We start from the raw sequence: 21,390 nt of genomic DNA on the forward strand, positions 1-21,390 counted from the left end.
TTCCCTAAAGTAATTTGAACACTGTTACCAACATTTTTTACTCCCATTCAGTGTTTGTATTGCTGTTATGCCTAAATTTATTAATTCATATTTAAATTTACATAAAATTATTATCACAAATCATTGTTTTACTAGCCACTACTATTATTTTGTCCGCAACTGTATATATATATATATATATATATATATGTATATATATATATAAATTCTAAACAAAAGCTTTTTTAAGGAAAAATTTTTAATTGAAAAAAGCAGAAATTAAAAGTGTAAAATATATTTTTATACTGTAGCAATTATGAGTAGTAGTAATAAAATATTTATACTTTATATTGAGGCCTGATTACAGTCTGTGTTTTTGCATTACTGATCAGTGATTATGCCGAATTATGTTTCCAAAAAACTTTGAAAAAAGGCCGATTTTCAATTTTTACTCCCACTACTTCATACTAGCGTATAACTGTAGCTCATAGTTATAGTGAAGCTATCCAAAATAAAAGTTATACATAAAACAGTATAAAATTTGGACAGGAAAATTCTATATATAAAAAAAAAAAAAAATTCTATTTATGTTCTTCAAGGTCTTTGTAAAAAAAGTACTTCATTTAGCATTTAAATGTAAATTTACAAATAAAAATTAACTAAGTTGTGAAAGTAGTTTATATAAAAGGTAAATTTTGTTTTACATGTAAATAAAAATAAGTCATAAATGATTGAACTTTTTAGATAATTTTTATTGTTGCAATGAAAAGTAACTGGTATTTATAGAGTAAATTTTAAAAGGAACTTTGATGTAATAGAAATTTTTTTTTTTAATTTGTCAAAGTTTTTCAAAGTAATAATCAAAAAGAAATTGATACAGAAACCCAGGACCAATTTAAATTTTTAGTCGAATATAGATTTCTAAACTTTATAATCAAAAGTTAGATTGCTATTTAGTTAAAAAATCTATTTCAGGACGTATAAATAAGCATTTTATCATGTATAGAAATTAATGGAACATCATTACAGTACATTTTAATTTTTTTACAAAAAGAAATAACTGGAAAAATAACGAGATATAACGGGAAAGGATTATTAAATGTTTTTTAACTTTGAAAGTTAACTTGTAAATAATCAAGTTAATAACAAAGTTAAATCACAAAGTTAACTTGTAAATATTCTTCAAAGTTAAAATGTTTTTTACCTTTGAAGATTATTTACAAGTTAACTTTGTGCATTATTTTAAAGTTATTGAAGTTTAATTTACATAGAGTAAAACTAAAAAGACATTTAAATCTATTTTTAAATTAAAGAACAGTAATTGTCAAGCACTCAACATTTCTCAGAAAATCTGACGTACTTTGAATCAATCCCATTAATTTCAGTTCCAAAAGTTCAAAAAGTTAATTAAAATTTTCACAAATGTTGTCGCATAAATATATTTGGCAACATCATAGGTTAAATAACTAGTTGTTTCATGTTTTGGTAATATGAGCGACCCATTTGATTGCACGTACCGCCTTCATAACTACAATTTTGATGGTTGATAAGGACCACCTTGCCAAGTGAAGGGTTTACTACTTGAGTGATCTATAAATGAAAACTAAATGAAAAATTAAAAACATACAACAGACACTAAATGAAAAATTAAAAACATACGGCGGACTCTACAATTTGAACTGTCAAGGGAGAGAAAATTTCGAACTATGGGAGCTTTGTCTTTTTTCAAATTTAAAAATAAAAAACGTATTAAAAGAAGAAAGGTTATAAAACATTTTAATTTTTTTTTTCTCTCCTAGCGCTTTACTTTGTCTAAAATCAAACATAGTTAAATTTTTTTTAAATTACTCAAGTTTAGATATAAAATTTTGCTTTATAGTTGATGAACCATATTTTGGTATTAAAATGGTGCTGCTCTCAATGAAAATAAAGCATTAAATTGAGAAAACAACTTTTTCAAACAAGTTTTAAGTTATATGTTTAATTTCTAACCAGTCATATGTCTGCAAACATATTAAAGGTCGAAAAAAATTAGTTATTTCAAGTTTAAAATCTGTTTTTTCCATTTTATACGAAAGTCTTTATTAATATGAGTGTGAAGAACACACAAATTGACATACGACTAGTTAGACTTTTAAAGTTAAACCTCTTAAGGTTTATTTAAATGTCTAAGCTCAAAATTTAAACATTACTGTGATATGAACCACCCCTATTTAATAATGCCATAAAACTATTTAACAAAAATTCCGGTCTTTAAATTACCATAGATTAATGTAAACATGTAAAATAGCGGGCAGAATATAAAATTTTAAAACTTAACATTTGATACTGTTTACAAACAAATATTGCAGACCGGAAAAAAAGTATGTTTGTTATCACCGAGAACAAACAAGACAAAAAAATTTGAGAACATGCATTAACGGCGTTGAGTATATATAAAATCAATATTATCTTCCTTGTCTGATTTTTCGTTTTGACCATAAGTAAATTTAGTAGACAATTGGAGTCTGATCTATATCTCTTGAAAACCAAGTTTAGTGATCATCATCTTCATTTCGAGTTTTTTACAGTACCTCTCCTAACATCTTGCTTCCTGGAAACATACTGTGCTTTTCCTTGATCCACACCTTGTATATCCTTGTATAAATGCATATATTTTATGTAGAGTTTTTCGAATTATAAAAGTTCGAATTTTGGGAAGTTAGTTTCTTAAGAAAAATTACCTTGAAATTTTTTCGAACGATTGAGCTGTTCAAATGATGTGAGGTCGATTTACAAAGCGTTCACTGTGACTACACAGGTTTAAAAATTTTAAGTCATGTCACCCCCTTTTGAATTGAATGACTGATTTTAAGGTATTTTGATGCGCTGATCACGAATGTGAACTTAACTCTTTTACCAAGGCCTTCATTTTCATTCGGAAAAGGGCTTTTGGGAAAAGTCTCAAAAAAAGGCTTTTAATCGCCATTTGTAATGACATTGATTTTTTTATGTTTTTTGAACTCGAAACAAGAAAGAAATATAATCTTGCTTAAAAATTAACCTTTAGTTTTTTGTAAATATAGAAACAGTATCTGAAAATATTTTAAATTATTTTATTGAGATTTGAAGATTAAACTTGTACCATATCTGCCAGTTTTACGCCCCTCGTGCGCTGCTTTTAGAAGATTTGGTGGCTAAAACTGGCGTAATGAATTTACAATAATTATTTGAAATGGGTAGTTTTTAGTTTTCAAGACATGATAGACAATACAAAAATTTAATAAAAATATATAGAATGAGTTTTACAAAATGTTTTATTGTTAATAAGACGAAACTTTCTGAAAATGCGTCGCTTCGACCCACATCGATCATAATGCGTATAATCTGTTTTAAAACTGATCAACCTACGCAATAATAGCTATTATTGCTTAGGCTGACTATATTCAAAAGTTTTAATAACAAAAAATCTAGACGTGTGAATTTTTAAAACATTTATCAGCGCCCTTATCAAAATCAGTCATCAAATCGAAGGGGGGAAACCCATGGTGGGTCTATGTTATTTATAATACCTATAAATCGCTTAGCAATTGGAAAAGGAGGACAAAATACTCAATGAATTAATTTCGCAGGCTGCAGTTGTCTGTACAACTATGTTGGGTAGGGCGCTGTTAGTTGAGGAGTTTTTACTAAACCTAATATATCTCTTAAAGGGTGCGTTGAATTTACATAATTTTTTCACTATTAGAAAGATAGTTTTATCTGCTAAAAATTGCTTAAGAAAAAAAAATGTTTTTAGATTTGTTTGAGAAAATATTTCCTGAAGTTTACCAAGCTGCTCAACCTACCCCAGCGGGGTAAGTTGAGCAGCTGTGTGGGGTAATTTAAAAGCAAAGTTAGTAAGTTAAAATTTTTATTTCTGAACTTTTGACTTATATTTTATTGACTAAGTAATATTTAAGTAAAAATATTTTTAAAAGAAGCAAAATTTAAATAGCTTTAAAACATATTTAAAAGAAAAAGGATTTCAGATTTTATTTTAAACTGTTAAGAGTATTTAATAATAATTAATTTAAAAGTGTTTATGGACCTTAAAATGTTTACCCAAAGAAATTTGTTTCTCTGTATATGATAATGTTGTTTTATTAATTTTTTTCAAACCTGCTCAACTTACCCCAACTAGACTAGGTGACACAAAAGGTAAGGTTATAAAAAGAGCTATAATACTTAGGGAAAAATGGCTAAGTATAATCGAAAGTCAAATAAATGGGTAAAATATCAACACTTAAGTGATGCCAGAAAAATAGCAAAAAACTATTTTTTTTAACTTTTTTTTGTCCAAAACCAAAAAAGTGCCTGTGCATCTCACTTGACCACAGTCCAACAACCATTTGACGCCCATTGTATTACCATTTTATATATATATATATATATATATATATATATATATATATATATATATATATATATATATATTAGGGCTGTCCAAAAAAAATTTTTTTTTCAGATTTGATTGCATAGTTGTTTATTTTGTGCCATTTGACATAGTAATTAACTGTGCAAAAAATCTTTCCAATCAGATAATGTTTAGGGGGTGCTCAATGACCATAAAGTTTTACGAAAAATGTGAAAAACATGGAAAAAGTAACAAAGTTCCACAAATTTCTAAAACCCGGTTAATTAGATTTTTCAGATTTGATCAGTTTTAATTATCTCTAAATATTAAATTCTGAATACAAATTACAATCCACATCCACTTTAGACTGGTTTATTAGCAGAGAAATTAATGAAATAAAATACTGCAATACGACTAAAGTTCTGCGGTTTTTGTTATATCAGAATTTTTCCAAAATAAAACACTAGGATTTTTGACTCTTTGTCATTGATTAAAATACGAATTATAAACAAAAAAACATATGAGCAATTAACATTTAATTATCATAATGTTATAGTTCGTGCAATGTTAATGCTAGCGAGGACTATAACTCTTCAGAGTACACTTTCTGGCATCTGGCACTCGCTTTCTGTGATCCTCAACCACCTGAATTAACCTCTGCATTTCAGATTCATTCCTTGTAATCGATTCATTAAACATCGACATTAAAGCCACAGATCGTTTGGCAGCATCATTTACTACTTTCAATGAATATACTAAATTTTTTCCTTCTTGGTATTCTGGGGAATCATTCCAGGTAGCTGGATCGTTGTTGAACAGAAAATCAATATCAACCTTCATTGACCGCAACGCACTTGCTGAAACTGATGTCACCAGCATGTCCAGAGATTTCTTCTCTAGACTCTCAATGTTCTTTAATTTGATCAACCTTTCAGACCAGTTCTCACCGTGAAATTTCATGTTGGAAATCATTTTTCGCTTCTCTTCCGTTTGAAGTTTGTTTGAAAACAAAGCTAGTGGGACCAATTCTGGTGAAAGGTACCACAAATGGTTTTGAAAGTTCTTGACTGCTGCTTCGGAAATCGTTTTATTCACAAATGCAAACTGCTTAAGTTGCTGAAACAGAAACAAGTCATTAACTGGAGCATCGCTGGCATTTGTGCATGATATCCAAGATTTTACATAAACCAGACTAGCAAATGAGCAAAATTCACAGAGATTTTTTTCCTCTTTTGTGGTCAACTTGAACTCTTCACGAAAAAAATAAATCTTAAAACAATAAATAACCTTGGCCATAACCTAGCGAGCCATGTGATAAGCACCAGGGATCTTGAAATGATAATTTTTCTCTTCTTGATCAGGCAGTTTTCCAAGTATTAACAGACAAAGATCCATGATTTCTTTGTAGTCATCCCTTGGCATTTTAACATGCAGGTTTTCTTTGAGGAATGCAATCACTTCATTTTGTAGTTCTTGCACCAGGGGTATTTTCATTCGAATGTCATCCAGAGGTTTAAAATTTCCTTGATTAACTTTGGGCCAATATTGCTGAAATCTCTGGAAAAGAGGTATGTTGGGACCAGATGATGGTCCAAATAGTGATCCAAACACTCCTGCTACTATGATCTCATGAACATGGTGTCTGCAAGCGAAATATAACAAATTTCTACCTATATGTTTCTCTAGAACTACACATGCACCATTTTTGGAGCCAGTGTTAGAGGCTGTAGTATCAAAACTCATTCCAATAACATCACCAATTATGTCCCAGAAATTAAGCAGATGAATAACTGCTTTTGCTTGGGCTTCTCCAGTTCCAGCTGATAGTTTTGCTATTCCAAGTATTTTGTCAACATTGTGACCTGTCACACCTACAGATAGCCGGTCAACATTTGCTTTAGAGGCTGCAGAATTTGTACGATCTATCATCAGTTTGCCATCCCAGTGGACGATTAATGGTGGTTTGTCCAAATCGCAGAATTCAGTTCGAACAGTGGCTTCAATATTTGATCGATGATAGGTTCGTTTTCTACGGACTGTAGAACGTGACAATGATCCATCATCGAGGTTCTGTCCACCAGCCCTTGCAATTGCTGCTGCTAGTATAGTAAATTTTGTGTCAGATAGATTAATTCTGTCTAATGTTGATGAAACATCAGGCGAGTCAAGAATTGTATCTAAGATACATTGTCGTTTTGAAGTACTTGCTAAACTTGATTCAGCTGACCCTGAAGAACTTGCTTTACTGACTTGTTGTCTGTAATAAACAGGGATTTCTATCTCAAAATCTCTATCAACCATTTTGTCATTATCAACAGCATTGTTATCATTGTCATCACTATAACTTTCGTCATGTAAAGGTTCAATAACAGGAACTATTGCACTCGCACCAGATTGTCTTTGCTCTTCTTTTAGCTTTCGTTCTCTCTCTGTTTGTTTCCTTGCTTCATTTCTTTCTTCTAATTTTGAAAGTTCTTTGTCCTCTCCAAACATCACCATTTTTCTCTGACATCTCTGATCCAATAAAAATTCTTTATCTTCTTCAATTCTGATCATGGTTTCAGCATCCTTGTGGGCAATGTCAAAAAGTAGGCCAATGGTGTCTGTAAATGATTTCTCTCTCGATTTCTGAGAATCTGACAATCTGGATTTATTTTTTTTTATTAATTTAAATTCCTGGACTAAAGTTTTCAACTTTAAGACTACATTCGGATGAAATGCTGTCGGAATACGGGCTTTATTCCAAATAATAATCAGTTCATCAACAGTTGTTTTAAGACTTTCAGGCACTGACTTTTTGGTTGAATTAAGATGATAAAAAAATGTTTTTAAAACATCAGATGTTAAGGGAAGAACTTTATCTGGAAGATTTGGCTCTGGTTGTCCAATTAAAAAGATTTTGGTTTGAAGTCGTGTAGAGATAGCAACACGAGATGATGCTGCCATTTCAATGATAACTGAAATATTATGAGAAAATCAAAACTCAATACCATATTATACAAACTTATCATTCAGTTGTTGGTTTATGCAGCTGCAGCAATATATTATAATAATTATTACTAAAGAAATTAAATAAATATTTTCAAATTAGAAATTATTATTATCTGCACTTAATAACAAACAATACACTACCAGACTACCATGCTAGTTTTCTGTAATAGGTTACTAAGGTTAGGTACTATCAAAATATTAATACATTTGTTGTCAAACTGAAATTCCAAATAAAAATAATATTTATACTTGTAAACCTTTTTATTCTGTTTGAACAAATTCTAAATTGAGTTAAATAATAATATTAAAATTATGAATACAAATTTTAACAAAATGATATAAACACAGTTGTTTTAAACACTAGCAGACATTTTTTAGTCTGGTGCCCTGATGACAGTTAATCTGCTGCACTTTAATTAATCTATATAGCACGCAATCAGACAATATTTCAGTGGAAAAAATCTAACTAACCAGGTTCTAGAAATTTTTGGAACTTTGGAACTTTTTACACGTTTTTGACGTTTTTCGTAAAACTTTATGGTCATTGAGCACCCCCTAAACATTATCTGATTGGAAAGATTTTTTCCACAGTCAATTACTATGTCAAATGGCACAAAATAAACAACTATGCATTCAAATCCGAGAAAAAATTTTTTTTCCTGTGTTCACATGAACAGCCCTAGTATATATATATATATATATATATATATATATATATATATATATATATATATATATATATATATATATATATATATATATATATATATATATATCTTTCATCCATTAGATATATGTCATTTGATGTGTTTTAATATAATATTTGAGATATTTTAGTTGGCCAACTTGCCCCTGTGCTCAATTAGCTCCGCCCTACCCTACATGTCTGTACAACTATGTACATTTTGTAAAAAAGCCAAACTAACTAATAAAATGTTAAAATTTATAGACTCCAACAAAAAGTTTTTAACATTACCTTTTGGTTCATAAAAGCTATGTCGATATAAACTTTGTGCACCATCGACTTTCAGTATATCTCCGGTAATGAAAGAAGCAGCAGGTGATAGCAAAAAACAAACTAACCCCGAAACCTGTAATGAATTTTTTAAAAATGTTTATGTTTATATATATATACACCAAATACACATAATTTTAAGTACAAATACGAAAAAACAAGTCGTCTCTTGGTAAAGATTTGTTGTTAATCACGTTTATGTATTCATTTTTTTTCTTCTTAAAATTTTATAAAGTTTTTTAAAATTATTGTTGGTTTTCAAAAACTGACCTTGTGTACTAACAAATAGTTTGTTTAGAGTCAGAAATTTTCCTTGCTAATATTAGTAACTAATAATCATTATATTATCAGAAACATATTTGCAAAATTCATATCTAAATGTAATAATTTTACAAAAAATACTGAAAATTTATGGGTGGGCTAATAATTTGACCAGAGACTAATTTTGATTAGTAATGAAGATTTATTTTAAACCAGCATGCAGCAAAACTCATGATTGCATCAACATGGTGTTTCAAAGAGACTATAGAACTAAGTCCCATTACCTACACTATCATTAATGTCCACTATTAGGCTAAAATGAGCATGTGCTCAAATTTGGAAAACATTGATATTTTTTAAGAAAAAAGGTTATGGGGGAAGAATTTCTTTGCTATTTAATAAGCTAATATTTACAACCTTAACTGTTTAAATTCTCTATGAAAAAAGTAACTGCTATTGGATTTTTTCAAATAAATTTTAAAGAGGAAAAAAATTTTGTATTTGAGTTTCTGAACACACGTAATTTTAAAATAAAATAATCCAAATTTTATTGTTCTATTTATTTTACAAATAAATGTATTTTAATGCTTAATTCATTCAAAAGTACTGCTTTAATATCAATGTGTGTATCTATCAATATGTGCATCTATCAATGTGTGTATCTATCAATGTGTGTATCTATTAATATATGAACTATCAATATATGTATCTATCAATATGTGTATCTATCAATATTTGAATTATCAATGTGTATCTATCAATATGTTTATCTACAAATATGTGTAGAAAACTTGAATCAAGGTCTTAATAGTTTTACTTAAGATTCAATTAAAAATTTTAATCAAATAATTATTGTTTTTGAACTTAAATTCAATGTCTAATCACAATCTCAATTCTGATTTGGAAAGTTGTTTTTGTATTGATAAAATCCAATTAATTGATTAATATCATGGCATTTTATCAATATATTCATGCTTGATATATTTATATTTTATACATTTATATATACAGTACAATCTCTATAATTCGAATCTCCAAAGTTCGAAAACCTCTATAATTCGATTAAATGTTAAGTCACTGTGAAATGCGCTTAAGAAGAGTCAACTTTCTATAATTCGAAAATCTCTCTAATTCGAACTTTTATTTTTCCCCATAAAATTCGAATTACAGAGATTGTACTGTATTTATATTTTATACTTTTCATGACACTTATAAGTGTCATGGAATATGTAAAATAGACACAAAGTAAAAAGGCTGCAAATACAAACAGTGATTGGAAATGAAAAAAGTTTTGTTAAATTTAACAAGAAGCCAAAAAAAGCCTTTTATGGCAATGTTTTTTTTTTTTTACTACACAAGCAATTTGTTTAGGGGTACCACTAGATGTAAATTTTTTTTTGAAAACTAAATTTTTACTACTTAAAAAAAAAAGGTAAATTTTGATACTTAGAAACTTTTTAGACATAACCACTATGATTTTTGAAATCCTATACATCAAATTATCTAAAACAGATTTTTTTAAAAAAATTCATTTTTCAAAAGTCTTTAGGGGTCCCTTAAGTTAAAGAAGAAATTTATACTGTGTAAAAAAGTAGTGTGCAAAAAAAAACCCAAATAAAATTGGCTACTAAAGGACAAAACCACTTAGTAATGCTGAATGTGGTCAGCACTTGACGTAGTATGTTCTATGAATAAAATTAGAAAATTTGTGCCACCAATCTTTATTTTTTCAATAAGCAGTAATGCATTTTTCTAAAAAAAAATTCTTAAAATAGTTTGAACACTTTGTGCACTACTCTAGTGCATTAAAAATAATAAAAAACCTTTAATGTTAGATGGCTACATAGGTTGTGTAAGGTTTTTGCAGTTTATTATTTTTGCAGTACTATTTTGTTTTCTTGCACATTGTACACACTGTGTTCAACAATGGATAGTGGATTTTTTGGTCCAATTAAATATATTATGGTCAAGAGATTCAGACATGGTTAAGACATCATCCAGATTTTTGACACAATTTCAAGTAACTGGTCTTTTAAAAAATACATTTATAAAGCGTAACATTAGCCAATGCTGGGTCTTCTTTTGCTAAAAGTGATATGTATTCCTTCAATCTAAATGTTTTTGAGGATTGGTTGTTTATGCATTGGTTAGCAAGAGAAAAAGGTGAGCAGCCTAAGAACAGAGATATAATACAAGAATTTAAGAAACCAATGCATTTAGAAATAATTTTCCCTTAATTAGAAGCTTCAATTTTTCTTTCATAGGATCTTCTGTTTCAACACAAGATCTAGTATACAGAAGTTATCTTACATGCCTTTAGCAGCTCCTAAAATTGAAAAAAAGCATGAAAAGATGAAAAAATTGGAAAAAAAGCAAAAGAAAAAAGTAAGGATAAAGAAATATTAATTAGAAAAGCAAAAAGAAAGATGACAGTTGAAGAAATACACTGCAATGAGAAATAACAACAAAATTGATTTTGAATCAGATACAGCGTTTATGTATTGTGATAAACTTTATTTGCTATTTTGCCCTAAGGAACCATGAATATACTGTCAAAAATGTAGCTTTTAGTGTCATTGTTTATGTACAGGCATAGACAGAAGAAAAAATTTATATGCGAACTATGCTTATAGATCAAATATTTACTTATTTTAATGATAGGCTTCAATTTTCAAAAATTCTTAATATGTTCCATTAACAAAAAAACAAAAATAATTCTTGTTTGACTAATTTATTTTTAAAAGTTCTATCATAGGAGCAGTTGGTTGATTATAAAGGCATATTAGTGGGCTGTATTCCCTCAAACATTTAAAAATTAAAAACCTGAAATTAAATGTCATAAGTCTGCAATTCACAAAGAAGACACATGGACTTGTAGAGCAGTTGTGGCAAGTAGCCTAGAGTTAAAAGTCAATAAGTTTTTCAAACAAAGTTTTTGAAAAAAGGATTCATTGAAATTTAAAAAAAAGGATTTGTGTGATTTTGGTAACTTTTTTTTTTTAACATTTATGACCACAGTGAGAAAGAAAAATACATTTGTAGAGCTGGAATGCTACAATACACAACAGTTACAGCAATATACCTTCATCATGAAAAACATTTCAGTTTTATTCTTGAAAAAAAAAATTATAGTGAAACATTTTTCATAAACACAATGAGCATGAAGAAAAAGCAAAGGTAAGCATTAGATCAGTGTTGGGTTGAAGGTTTTTTTAAAATATATTAACTTTTTTTAGGTGGTCATGTAAATTTACTTGATGTGTTCAAGAAACTTAAAAAGCAATACACGAATATTGTCTCTGGACTCCAATAGTGTAGAAACTGTGAAGAGGTAATTAAAACAATAAAAAAAAAAAGCTGATTCTAAAAGTGAAAATGAAATCTATTTTTTCTGTACATGATCAAAAATTTAAAAAAATTTGAACTCCACTTTTGAAAACCAGTATATCTCTGATAAAATTTCACAGCACTCTGAAACATCAACATCTATTTGCAGAAAACTATGTATTTGTCACTCAAAATGAAATTCAAATTTACTAAAGGAGAAAAACTGGATGCACCTTACATCCAATAACACATTATACAAATTTATCAATTGTAACAAAAATCTTTCTCATGTTTCAGAGAATAATCACTATGACACTTGTATCTAAAAACTTATCATCTGATAATAATGATAAATTATTTTTCAGATAGTTACGCTACACAATAAAAAAATTAAAATATTTTTATGAGCCTTGTTATCACAAAATTGATTTCAATATTTATGTAGAGTGGACATTTTTTACAACAAATCATGAAAACTTGTAATGTGACATGTAAAGATGAGTTGTAAAAAGATAAGCAGCAATTGCTTGTTTGCAAAGTCCTTTAATTGGTTAAATAATTCCTACAGTATCTTCCTAACATTAGTGATATTACTTTTAACAAGGATAAAAAAGTAAAACTGAATGGTGTTCATGAAAATCTTAAGGTTTGCTTTCTAAAAAGAAAGACAATCCCAGTACAAGAAGTTTTCATTAGTTTGACAAAAACATCTAGTGATACTATCAGCTTTAAACAAACAAATAAAAATATTTGGGGATGCTTTACATTTAAAAGTGTGAAAAAAAAAGCAATCCAAATTAAAATCAATAAATTGAGACTCAATGATTTCATTTTCAGCCATTTTAATACATTTTACTGGATTGGAATGGTGGAAGAAACAACTAGTTTCATTGAAAAAGTCCCTAAATTCAAATTTATGCATGCACATAGACCATTTACGCAGCTACAATTTAAAAATAGCCTCTGTTAGATGGTCATCTTATGCTGACATGCCACAAATTTTAAATGGTATTTGTATTCAAGATGTAATTGTTCACTAGAGGAACTTTGTAGACCAGAGGCTACCATAAATTGTTAAGTCTCTGCCAGTAAAGAGTTGTATCTTTTCTTAGGGTTTTTATGGTAAAAATTATTTTAAAAAATTTTTGTTTTTAAAAAAATATATCTTTTAACAAAAATTCATAAATTATGATTCCAATAAAACTTAATCATAAAACAACAATTTCCACACACCTCTCTTGTAAAAGAAAAAAAAAAAAGAAGCAGGTTTTATGAAATCCTCAATAAGAAATCTTTCGTGACTTAATACCAGGGATTTTAAAAACTGTAAATCCTTAAATCAGGGAATTATTACCCACATAAATTAATTATTATTCTCATTTTTTAGGTAAATCAAGATTTTTTAATCTAGATCCCCAAAATATAGAAATCAGTAATTTTCTAACAACTGTTATTTGTAAGAGCTGCACAACTTTATAGCTTTTTAAATATTTTTACAAAATAAACCCACCTTTTAAAATTTAATATTTGGATTGAATGTCAACTTTATGCAGTAAAAGTCTTATTCATATTTAATTTTCATCAATGACTCTGTTTTCTGGAAATAACCATCAATTAATCATAATCATAAACTATTTTGCATCAGTTGTTTTAATAACTCACAGCTGATAAATTAGGCATCTTTAATAATGATAAAATATTGCTGCTAAATTAAAATTAAATGAGTAAAATTCACCTTTATAAAATATCTACAATGTTAAACTATTTTGAGGCAACTGGTTGTCTCAAAACAATCTGATATTTTATAAATGTAAAACAACTTTTTTAATACAAACATTTTAGTTAAACTCTTATTATCTTATAATTTCTTATTAAATTCTTATATTTTTTCTTACTTTCTCTGGTTTAAAATAATGGCACCTTCACTTAGTAAACTTGTTGTCTCCATTGCTGATAGTTTCAAAAAGGTATGTACTCTGTGTGGCATTAAGATTGTAACCACAACAAGGATGATTCTGTTCATCAAAATAAACAAATGCAAAAATTGTGCTGCAATGAGTTTTCAGTTGAGGATAGGTGATTCCGAACATCTATTTGAAATAGTTGTAGACTTAAATGAAGATTCCTCAAAACTAAAATTTTTGGATTTTTTGTTTAACAAAACAATTGTTAAATATAAATAATATCTAAGAAAAAAGGCTGCAGGCTCTGGTTTTCTTAACAGGTAACTCCCCAAAAGCTAAAAACCAAAGCAATCAGATAAATTATAGTACCTCCTCAACTGTCCCAGTTCTTTTAAGTGGTATAAGATCAGTTACTTCATCAAACAATTTTGGGAAATCTTTATAGTTAGCAGAAGCTGATTCTGAATAAATACAGCCCTATAAAAATAGATACAATCATAACAAAAAAATGCTTCTATTCCTTATAAAAGCTTTTTCAGTAAGTATGGTGGAAAGATTATTGCAATAAAAATTATTGAATAGAATCTATAAAATCTTTTTGGAAATTAACATCACTATAGCTTTCTTCAAGTAAAGGTCACCAATTTATAATTCACAGATCAAGTTTATAAGACATAGATTAAGAGCAAAACAGATTATAAAAAAAAAAAAAAAATACTCACTGGTGCTATTGCATTAATTCTTATGCCATTTTCAGCCCATTCTAATGCTAAAGTTTTAGTTAAATTTGCAATACCAGCCCTTGCTGCAGCTGAATGTCTAAATAAGTTATATATATATACACACGTAATATATTTTGCTTATGTTGTTAAAGAGTCTTTTCTAGATTTTTACAAATCTTACGACATTCCAGGCATTCCATTAAAATTTGATACAATTATATTTACAACACTTCCACCATGTTCACCCATCCATGCATGATATGCTAAAACAAATAAAACTTGTATTAATAATTAAAGTAGATAAAAACCATACTAGTATTAAAATGTAAGCTATAATGGTAAAAAAAAAATTTGAAAATAAAATAAAACCTTCTCGCAAACAGAAATATGTTCCATTTAGGTTTGTATCAACAACAGCATTCCATCCTTTAGTACTGATTTTGGAAAATGGAGATATGTATTGTCCCCCACCATTGTTGATAAGAAAGTCTAGTTTACCAAACTTTGAAACTGTGTAGGTCATCAGTTTTTTCACCTGCACAAATTAAAAATTAGTTGTAACAGTTTGAATTTTTGTAACAATTCTGGCTGACAGAAACTGCTACTGTAAGTACTTTTAAGAGTAATCAAAAATTGATGCTTTTCATTACTGTCTACTCCAGTAAAAAAAAAAAAAAACAGAAATAAAACTTGGTGTAGAATAGTGCTCTTCAACCCTGGAGGTTCTGCAGACCATTTTCAGTGGTTTTGTAAGACATTTACAGTTCTGCTCCTCTTTCTTAAATGTGACATATTTATATTTGTAATGTTGACATCTAAGTTGATTTACAAGAACATTACGTTCCCCTTGAAGTTACTCTGCATTTTCAACAACTCTGGTCTGCAATGATATGTTTACTAATGAAGTTATGATTATTGAATATTAGTTGAACTTTATGTTTTAGTCAAAAAAAATCTATTAGGGTTTTTTGCACTAGAATTCCATAAAAACAGTATTTAAATTGTAGGGTTCTACAGATGTAAAATGGTTGAAGAACACTGGTGTAGAATGACAGATGATATTTACAATGCATGTGAATATCTTCAGCCAAGACATTTTTATTGCTTTAATCATATTGGAATTGCAGTATATGAAATTCATTAAGATAATTTCGTCATAGATTTAAAAAAAAAAATGTTCTAAATACTTTTTTTTTTAGAATTTAAGAACTATGCATAACTTTTTTTTTAAGAACTATGCATAACTTTTAAAAGTCTTCAAGTAAGAACATCATGTAACCTTACTTCTTTATTTTTGAAATGGGCAATCAAGCTACTATCAAAGCTTATAAAAATGTAATACATTAAAATTTATTATCTTATGCTGAGCTGTTTTGGTTGGTTATTAGTTATTTTTTATCGAGAACTTGAACAATCCCTTATTTAATATCATAAATAAATGCATGAGCATAGATAAGACAGAAGAAAGTCAAATACTTTAATTAGGAAAAATGACTTAACTTACCTATCTTATCTTTCCTACCTATCTTATCTCAGTAGCACAATGCAATACTTAATACATTAGTTTTAACCTATGACTTAAAATGCGTTAGTGCAACAAAATTAGGGAACTTTAGAACCATATTCACCAAACGAAATATAGTTATGAAACAATATTAAACCTCGTCTTCTTTTCTTATGTTACATGGGAAAGGATAAACAAGCTCTTCGCTGAGCTCAGAATTTAGAGCACGAGCACATTCTTCCAATACTTCAGCTCTTCTTGAAGCAATAACAACCTTACAACCTAAAATAGAAAGTTCTTTCGCAATTGATTTTCCAATCCCTGTCCCACCCCCTGTTACAATTGCTATATTTCCAAGAAAGAGATCACTTCGAAATACAGATTTTAAAATTCTTGCTGTCATAACTGCGACTGCAAGCAGTGAAATAGATGTACTTTTTCCTCTAATTCTTAGTTTTTGTCAAATTACTGTAGATGCAGCTGTTAAATAATTGTTTTTTGACTTGATTGCTTAATTTTTAACGAAACGTTTTTGGCATCTTCATTGAATTTGTTTACATCTAATTGTTTTAAAAAAATATAGGGCATTGGTTAAAACGACGTTTTACCCTATGGCTTTTAAATATAATTAGGCATAGGGTGAAACGCCGATTTTTTCGACATTATATTCGTCCCATATAAGAATTTTTTTCTTACTCGCTTTTTGATTAATTACCGATTTCGAAGTTTATTCGTATAAAGAAAAGATTGACCTTTACGATTCCCATAGAACGAATGACTTCTGATCATAAATAAGGGAGCTATAGCCCAGCGGTTAGGGGCTGAGGCATGTGGCTTGGAGAACCTCCGGCTTTACCCATAGGTCAACGCTCTAGGTCCTACAACGTCTAGCACAACTAGCGACAGGGTTTATAGAGTGAAAAAGACCGCTTACAACTCAGCAGACCTGAGCTGAGCTAGAGCTAGCCATAGTTCAGCATAGAGCCCTTGGATAGGCTTATTTGGCCATCTGAGGTAGGCCCAGGGACTGAGAAGGCGAACCTTCTGTTCTATCCTTAAGTCAACGCTCTGGGTCCTACAGCGTCTAGTGCAGCTTACGACAAGGTATATGGTGGTAGTGATGCAGCAACAGATGAGACTAGATGTGTAGTAGCCACTGAGACGATGTCCCTTAAGAAGAGGATCCTATGAAGCAACCCTCTTCAAACTTTGCTATAAAGTCAAGCACTATGATCACGTTCAAATCGACAGATGCAGCTCCAGACGAGGTACAAGTTATATTTATAGTTATACCACTTCCGGCGTTTCCCAGTTTTAAGCCTGAACCACGAAGGTGCTGATCGCTTGTGCTGCGAAAGTCAATAGCGAGGAACTCTCGGTTACCCGCATACCAATCTTTAAAGGCAAGGGTTTGGGCGAATAACTCGTTTGAGACCATATTTGTCTTAGGAGAAGCGATGCGATTAGTACCAGCGAGGCAGCGACATGTTTCTTCAAGTATTCTGTGAATTAATAAGTCATTTGAGGTTGTTTAACATAACAGGTTGTTTCTACCCTTTATTGAAATATCCACCCTCATAGGTTTAAGTGCAGGTTAGGTCTTTTTCGGCTGACGCCCGAAATTGGTGGGGTTTGGACAGGCAATCACGACGTATTTCAGACTGTCACAAGAAATATTGATATCAAACAACCAGTTGGTTAGTATATCTATTTGCTTGATTCTCCTATGGCGCATGATTTTTTCGAAAGCTAAATTGTCCTTGAGAAATCAGAGCAATATCTGCCGCAAGTGAGGCAGAAGAGACAGTTTCAAACTCGAGTGCTATATTATTGAAAGAATAGTTCACAGCTGCTCCTGTGTTAGTCGAGATGATAACCTGCGATCGATTGCTGAATACAATCTTATATAGCAGTTGATCCCCAAAGCTCGAGGGCTGGAAAGGATCTCTACCTGTAATCATTTCATAGTTGAGAGGGGTGCAATAATTTGAGGGTTTCTTACCGTAAGCTGTAACACCGCCAGTATTCGGTCCAGTGACAACAGCCGAAGAAGAACCAGATCTTAATAGGGTAAGATTGCCAGGATCTGCCTGATAATTACATCCTTGTATGAAATGTAAAAATATTTCTATACAATCACGATAAGTATTTAATGATTTAATTTAATAATATTTCATAACTATTTAATTATATGCTTTATTTTTTCTTCAATTAATCTTAAAACAAAAAACGGTGTTGTATAATAATTTATAACAAATTAAAAGGCAATTTTCAACGTTGGTGACTACTAGTAAGTGGGTGTGGCGAAGATTGGCAAGATTTAACTGCTTATTACGTGGCTATTTTTAAATAAGATTGAGCCATACGCGTATTTACTTATGTGTAAGATTATATTTTATAATAAGGACAAAAAAGTCAGTTTTTTTAAGAAAAAATTTGGCAATTAATAGCAAGGGGATTATATTGCTTCCAGCGTTCACCACCCACCCTTTCAAATTCATCCACTAATTCTATGTTTATAAGATATTCCTTCATCCTAATGACTTCTTGAAATCGAAAAAAAAAAATAAATTAGATTATAAATGACATGAGATATTATTTTGAGATATTACCCGAAAGCGTTTCAAAAATTTGTCATTAAACATTAAGAATTTTTTTGGACAGTTTTTTTTTCTAAAAAACTGTGCCTTTATTTTTAAAGTTACAATACTCAAATTTTCGTCAGTTTTTTTTCTAAAAAACTCTGTGCCTTTATTTTTAAAGTTACAATACTCAAATTTTCGTCAGTTATAAAAAGAGCATTAAAGTTTTTTTTAGATGCGATTTCTGAACTTTCCAGCAATTAGGTTTTGCTCTGTATGTTTTTTATTGACCGAGTGGCGAAGACTAGTTTGCATGGTAAACACTGGGTGTTTTACCCTATACATTGCATGAGAATAGTCGAGAAATCATTCATTTAGTAATCATACGTATCGTACATATAGTAATCATAGTTATCGTATATATCGTTCATATAATATTATACATATTGTAATCAATCGTGCAAGAGAAATCGAGCAAACAACAATTTAATGATAAGTAATGTTAATGATAACACTCGTACATCATCTTTTTCAGATTGTCATGAACTTTCTATTCCCCATTTCTGAAATTGATTATTAAATTTACTATCAATACAAACTTTTAATATTCTTTTTGGGTTGGATTGGAAGATAATTTTAATTATAATTATGTTTAGATTTTAATTCAGTTTTTATAAGTTGGACGTTTTTATAAACGCTAGGAGTTTTGTATGTTTATTTAAAAAAGAAGCCACTGCAAGCTTTTGATGCTGATCCTTCAGTTACACAAAATTCTATTAACATAATCTCTATAACCTAATAATATTCCATTAACATAATTTCTTAAGATCGCACAGAAATATTTTTTCTTTCTTAAATTTTTTTTATTTTAAATTTTAAACAACAACTTTTGTCTTGTTTGTTGTGGTCACTTTTTCCTTCGTTTATTTTTTCAACTTTTGCACCTTCACGTTTCTTTAGGCCCTTCACATTCCTGCACCTATGCAATTATCCACATCTATTTTTAATGTAATTATCTATCAAATTTTTGCTCGTAAAATAAATCTCAAAAATCACGGAATTAAAAAAGAAAAATTGTGCTTGAGAAAAGGTTTTTTTAGTGCAGCACGAAACATCAGCAAAAGTTATAATTTTACGAACTTCAGGTTTTTACAAATAAATAATCTTTTACTTATTTTTATTTTTAAGAAAAATATTTGTGAGATTTGTTCAAAGTTTGGTGTGAAATTTGTTTTATGAAGTTTTTTTGCATTATCACAGGTGCAAAGCAATAAGCTTTTATTTCATTCCAGTCCTTTTTTTGTCAGTAATTTTGTTAGTTTGGCAAGTTGTAAGAAAACTTTTTTGGATTCGATAAATTTAAACGAATAAATTTCATATTTCTTCTGCAGCATAACATTCGCTCTAGCCAACGTTTCCTTATATTTCTTTTTGCTTATTGTTAAGGATACAAGAATAAGTAAATCTTTATATATATATATATATATATATATATATATATATATATATATATATATATATATATATATATATATATATATATATATATAAATCTTTAGAAATATAAATTAGATTAAACCCTGAATGTCGTTTTTCGCTATACCATAGGTACATAAAAAACCCGCGAATAGATTTAGATATAGAGTACTTGTGTATATCCTAAGAAGGTAGTAAGGGTAGGTATTATATTCGAATCTATTTCTTCAAACCACTGTAAACTTCCACTTTGAATCCCCTGGAAACAGCAACAAAAAAGGCTCAGTAAAAAATAAAATAGAGATAACTGAGGCACTAAAGGAATTTTTTTCAACGGTTATAAGCTGCTTTTGAAGAACAAAGAGTTTATAAAAACAAAATTTCTTTGTGATTTCATTAATTAACAACTCAAATTTAACAAAAGTACGTTAACATACATCGTTTTTTATAAAGCCTGTTTTCCAAAGATATGGTAGTGAGAAATGATCTTAGTGAGGGGAATCAACAAAAATAATTTGTATTAGAACAAGAAATACTCAAAACCAATTCCAATTTTATATTTTATTGAAATATATTTATCTTAACATCTTGGATAATTATTTAGTTTTCGCTCTGATGTGATTTGTACAAAGCCTTGTTTTCTTGTGTTAAAATTTACACCTTTTTAGGTTCATAGTTCCTGTGATCTAACCCAGGGACGTTTTAGAAAACTTATAAGGGACTTATACATGTATTTATATGTTTATATATTAAATATGTATATATATTATATGTTAAATATATATATATATTATATATATATATATTTATATAATGTATTTATAAGGGAAGTAATACATGTAGTTACAAGGGACTTATAATGTATGCATTTATACAGGTCCAAAACTTTATGGTCCAAGAACTTTAATTTATACAGGAGTAGCGGGGAAGGGGGGAGGGAGTCCATTTCTTTTCACTCTCCATTACTCTTATTCATAAATGTAATTATATGTTCCTATACATTTTATATAACTACTACCTATGTTGATAAAATATACTTAAACGCGGGTTTGCTTAGTTAAACATTAACTTCTTCATGAAATAAAGTAAAAATAAACACAGAATTTAAATGGAATCTGATATCTACAGTCAAAAACAACGTTTCGCGCAGTTTTAATGGGTTACATGTTTTGTCAGTGTTTCTTTTTTGCATTTTCTTTCCTTTTCAAGCTTTGCCGCTTACTTTAAGTATGCGGACGAGCAGCTAAAAGTTCA

General features: G+C 29.2%; 1 protein-coding gene across 1 annotated transcript; it reads right to left on the reverse strand.

Annotated features, from left to right (window-relative positions):
- Positions 1-1,303: 1,303 nt before the first annotated feature.
- On the reverse strand, positions 1,304-16,732 carry LOC145190792 (peroxisomal trans-2-enoyl-CoA reductase-like). Its single transcript, XM_090089908.1, has 7 exons — positions 16,236-16,732; positions 14,944-15,109; positions 14,756-14,837; positions 14,575-14,671; positions 14,222-14,329; positions 8,322-8,436; positions 1,304-1,569 (listed from the first exon to the last, which is right to left on the reverse strand). Exons 1-7 carry the CDS (start codon positions 16,479-16,481, stop codon positions 1,508-1,510), a joined length of 876 nt encoding a protein of 291 aa, XP_089946034.1. The 5' UTR covers positions 16,482-16,732; the 3' UTR covers positions 1,304-1,507.
- Between the last annotated feature and the right edge of the window lie 4,658 nt (positions 16,733-21,390).

Source organism: Hydra viridissima, unplaced genomic scaffold (genome assembly GCF_058129835.1).
Source record: "Hydra viridissima isolate aposymbiotic clone 2 unplaced genomic scaffold, HvirCarnegie_v1 scaffold_6, whole genome shotgun sequence".
NCBI lineage: Eukaryota > Metazoa > Cnidaria > Hydrozoa > Anthoathecata > Hydridae > Hydra > Hydra viridissima.

Coding starts and splice junctions, on each gene's coding strand:
- LOC145190792 (XM_090089908.1), bottom strand. CDS start 16,481: ATGACAGCAAGAATTTTAAAATCTGTATTTCGAAGTGATCTCTTTCTT. Junction 14,838..14,943: donor ATATTTCTGTTTGCGAGAAG/GTTTTATTTTAT, acceptor TATTTGTTTTAG/CATATCATGCATGGATGGGT. Junction 1,570..8,321: donor TAGCTTTTATGAACCAAAAG/GTAATGTTAAAA, acceptor TTTCATTTATAG/ATCACTCAAGTAGTAAACCC.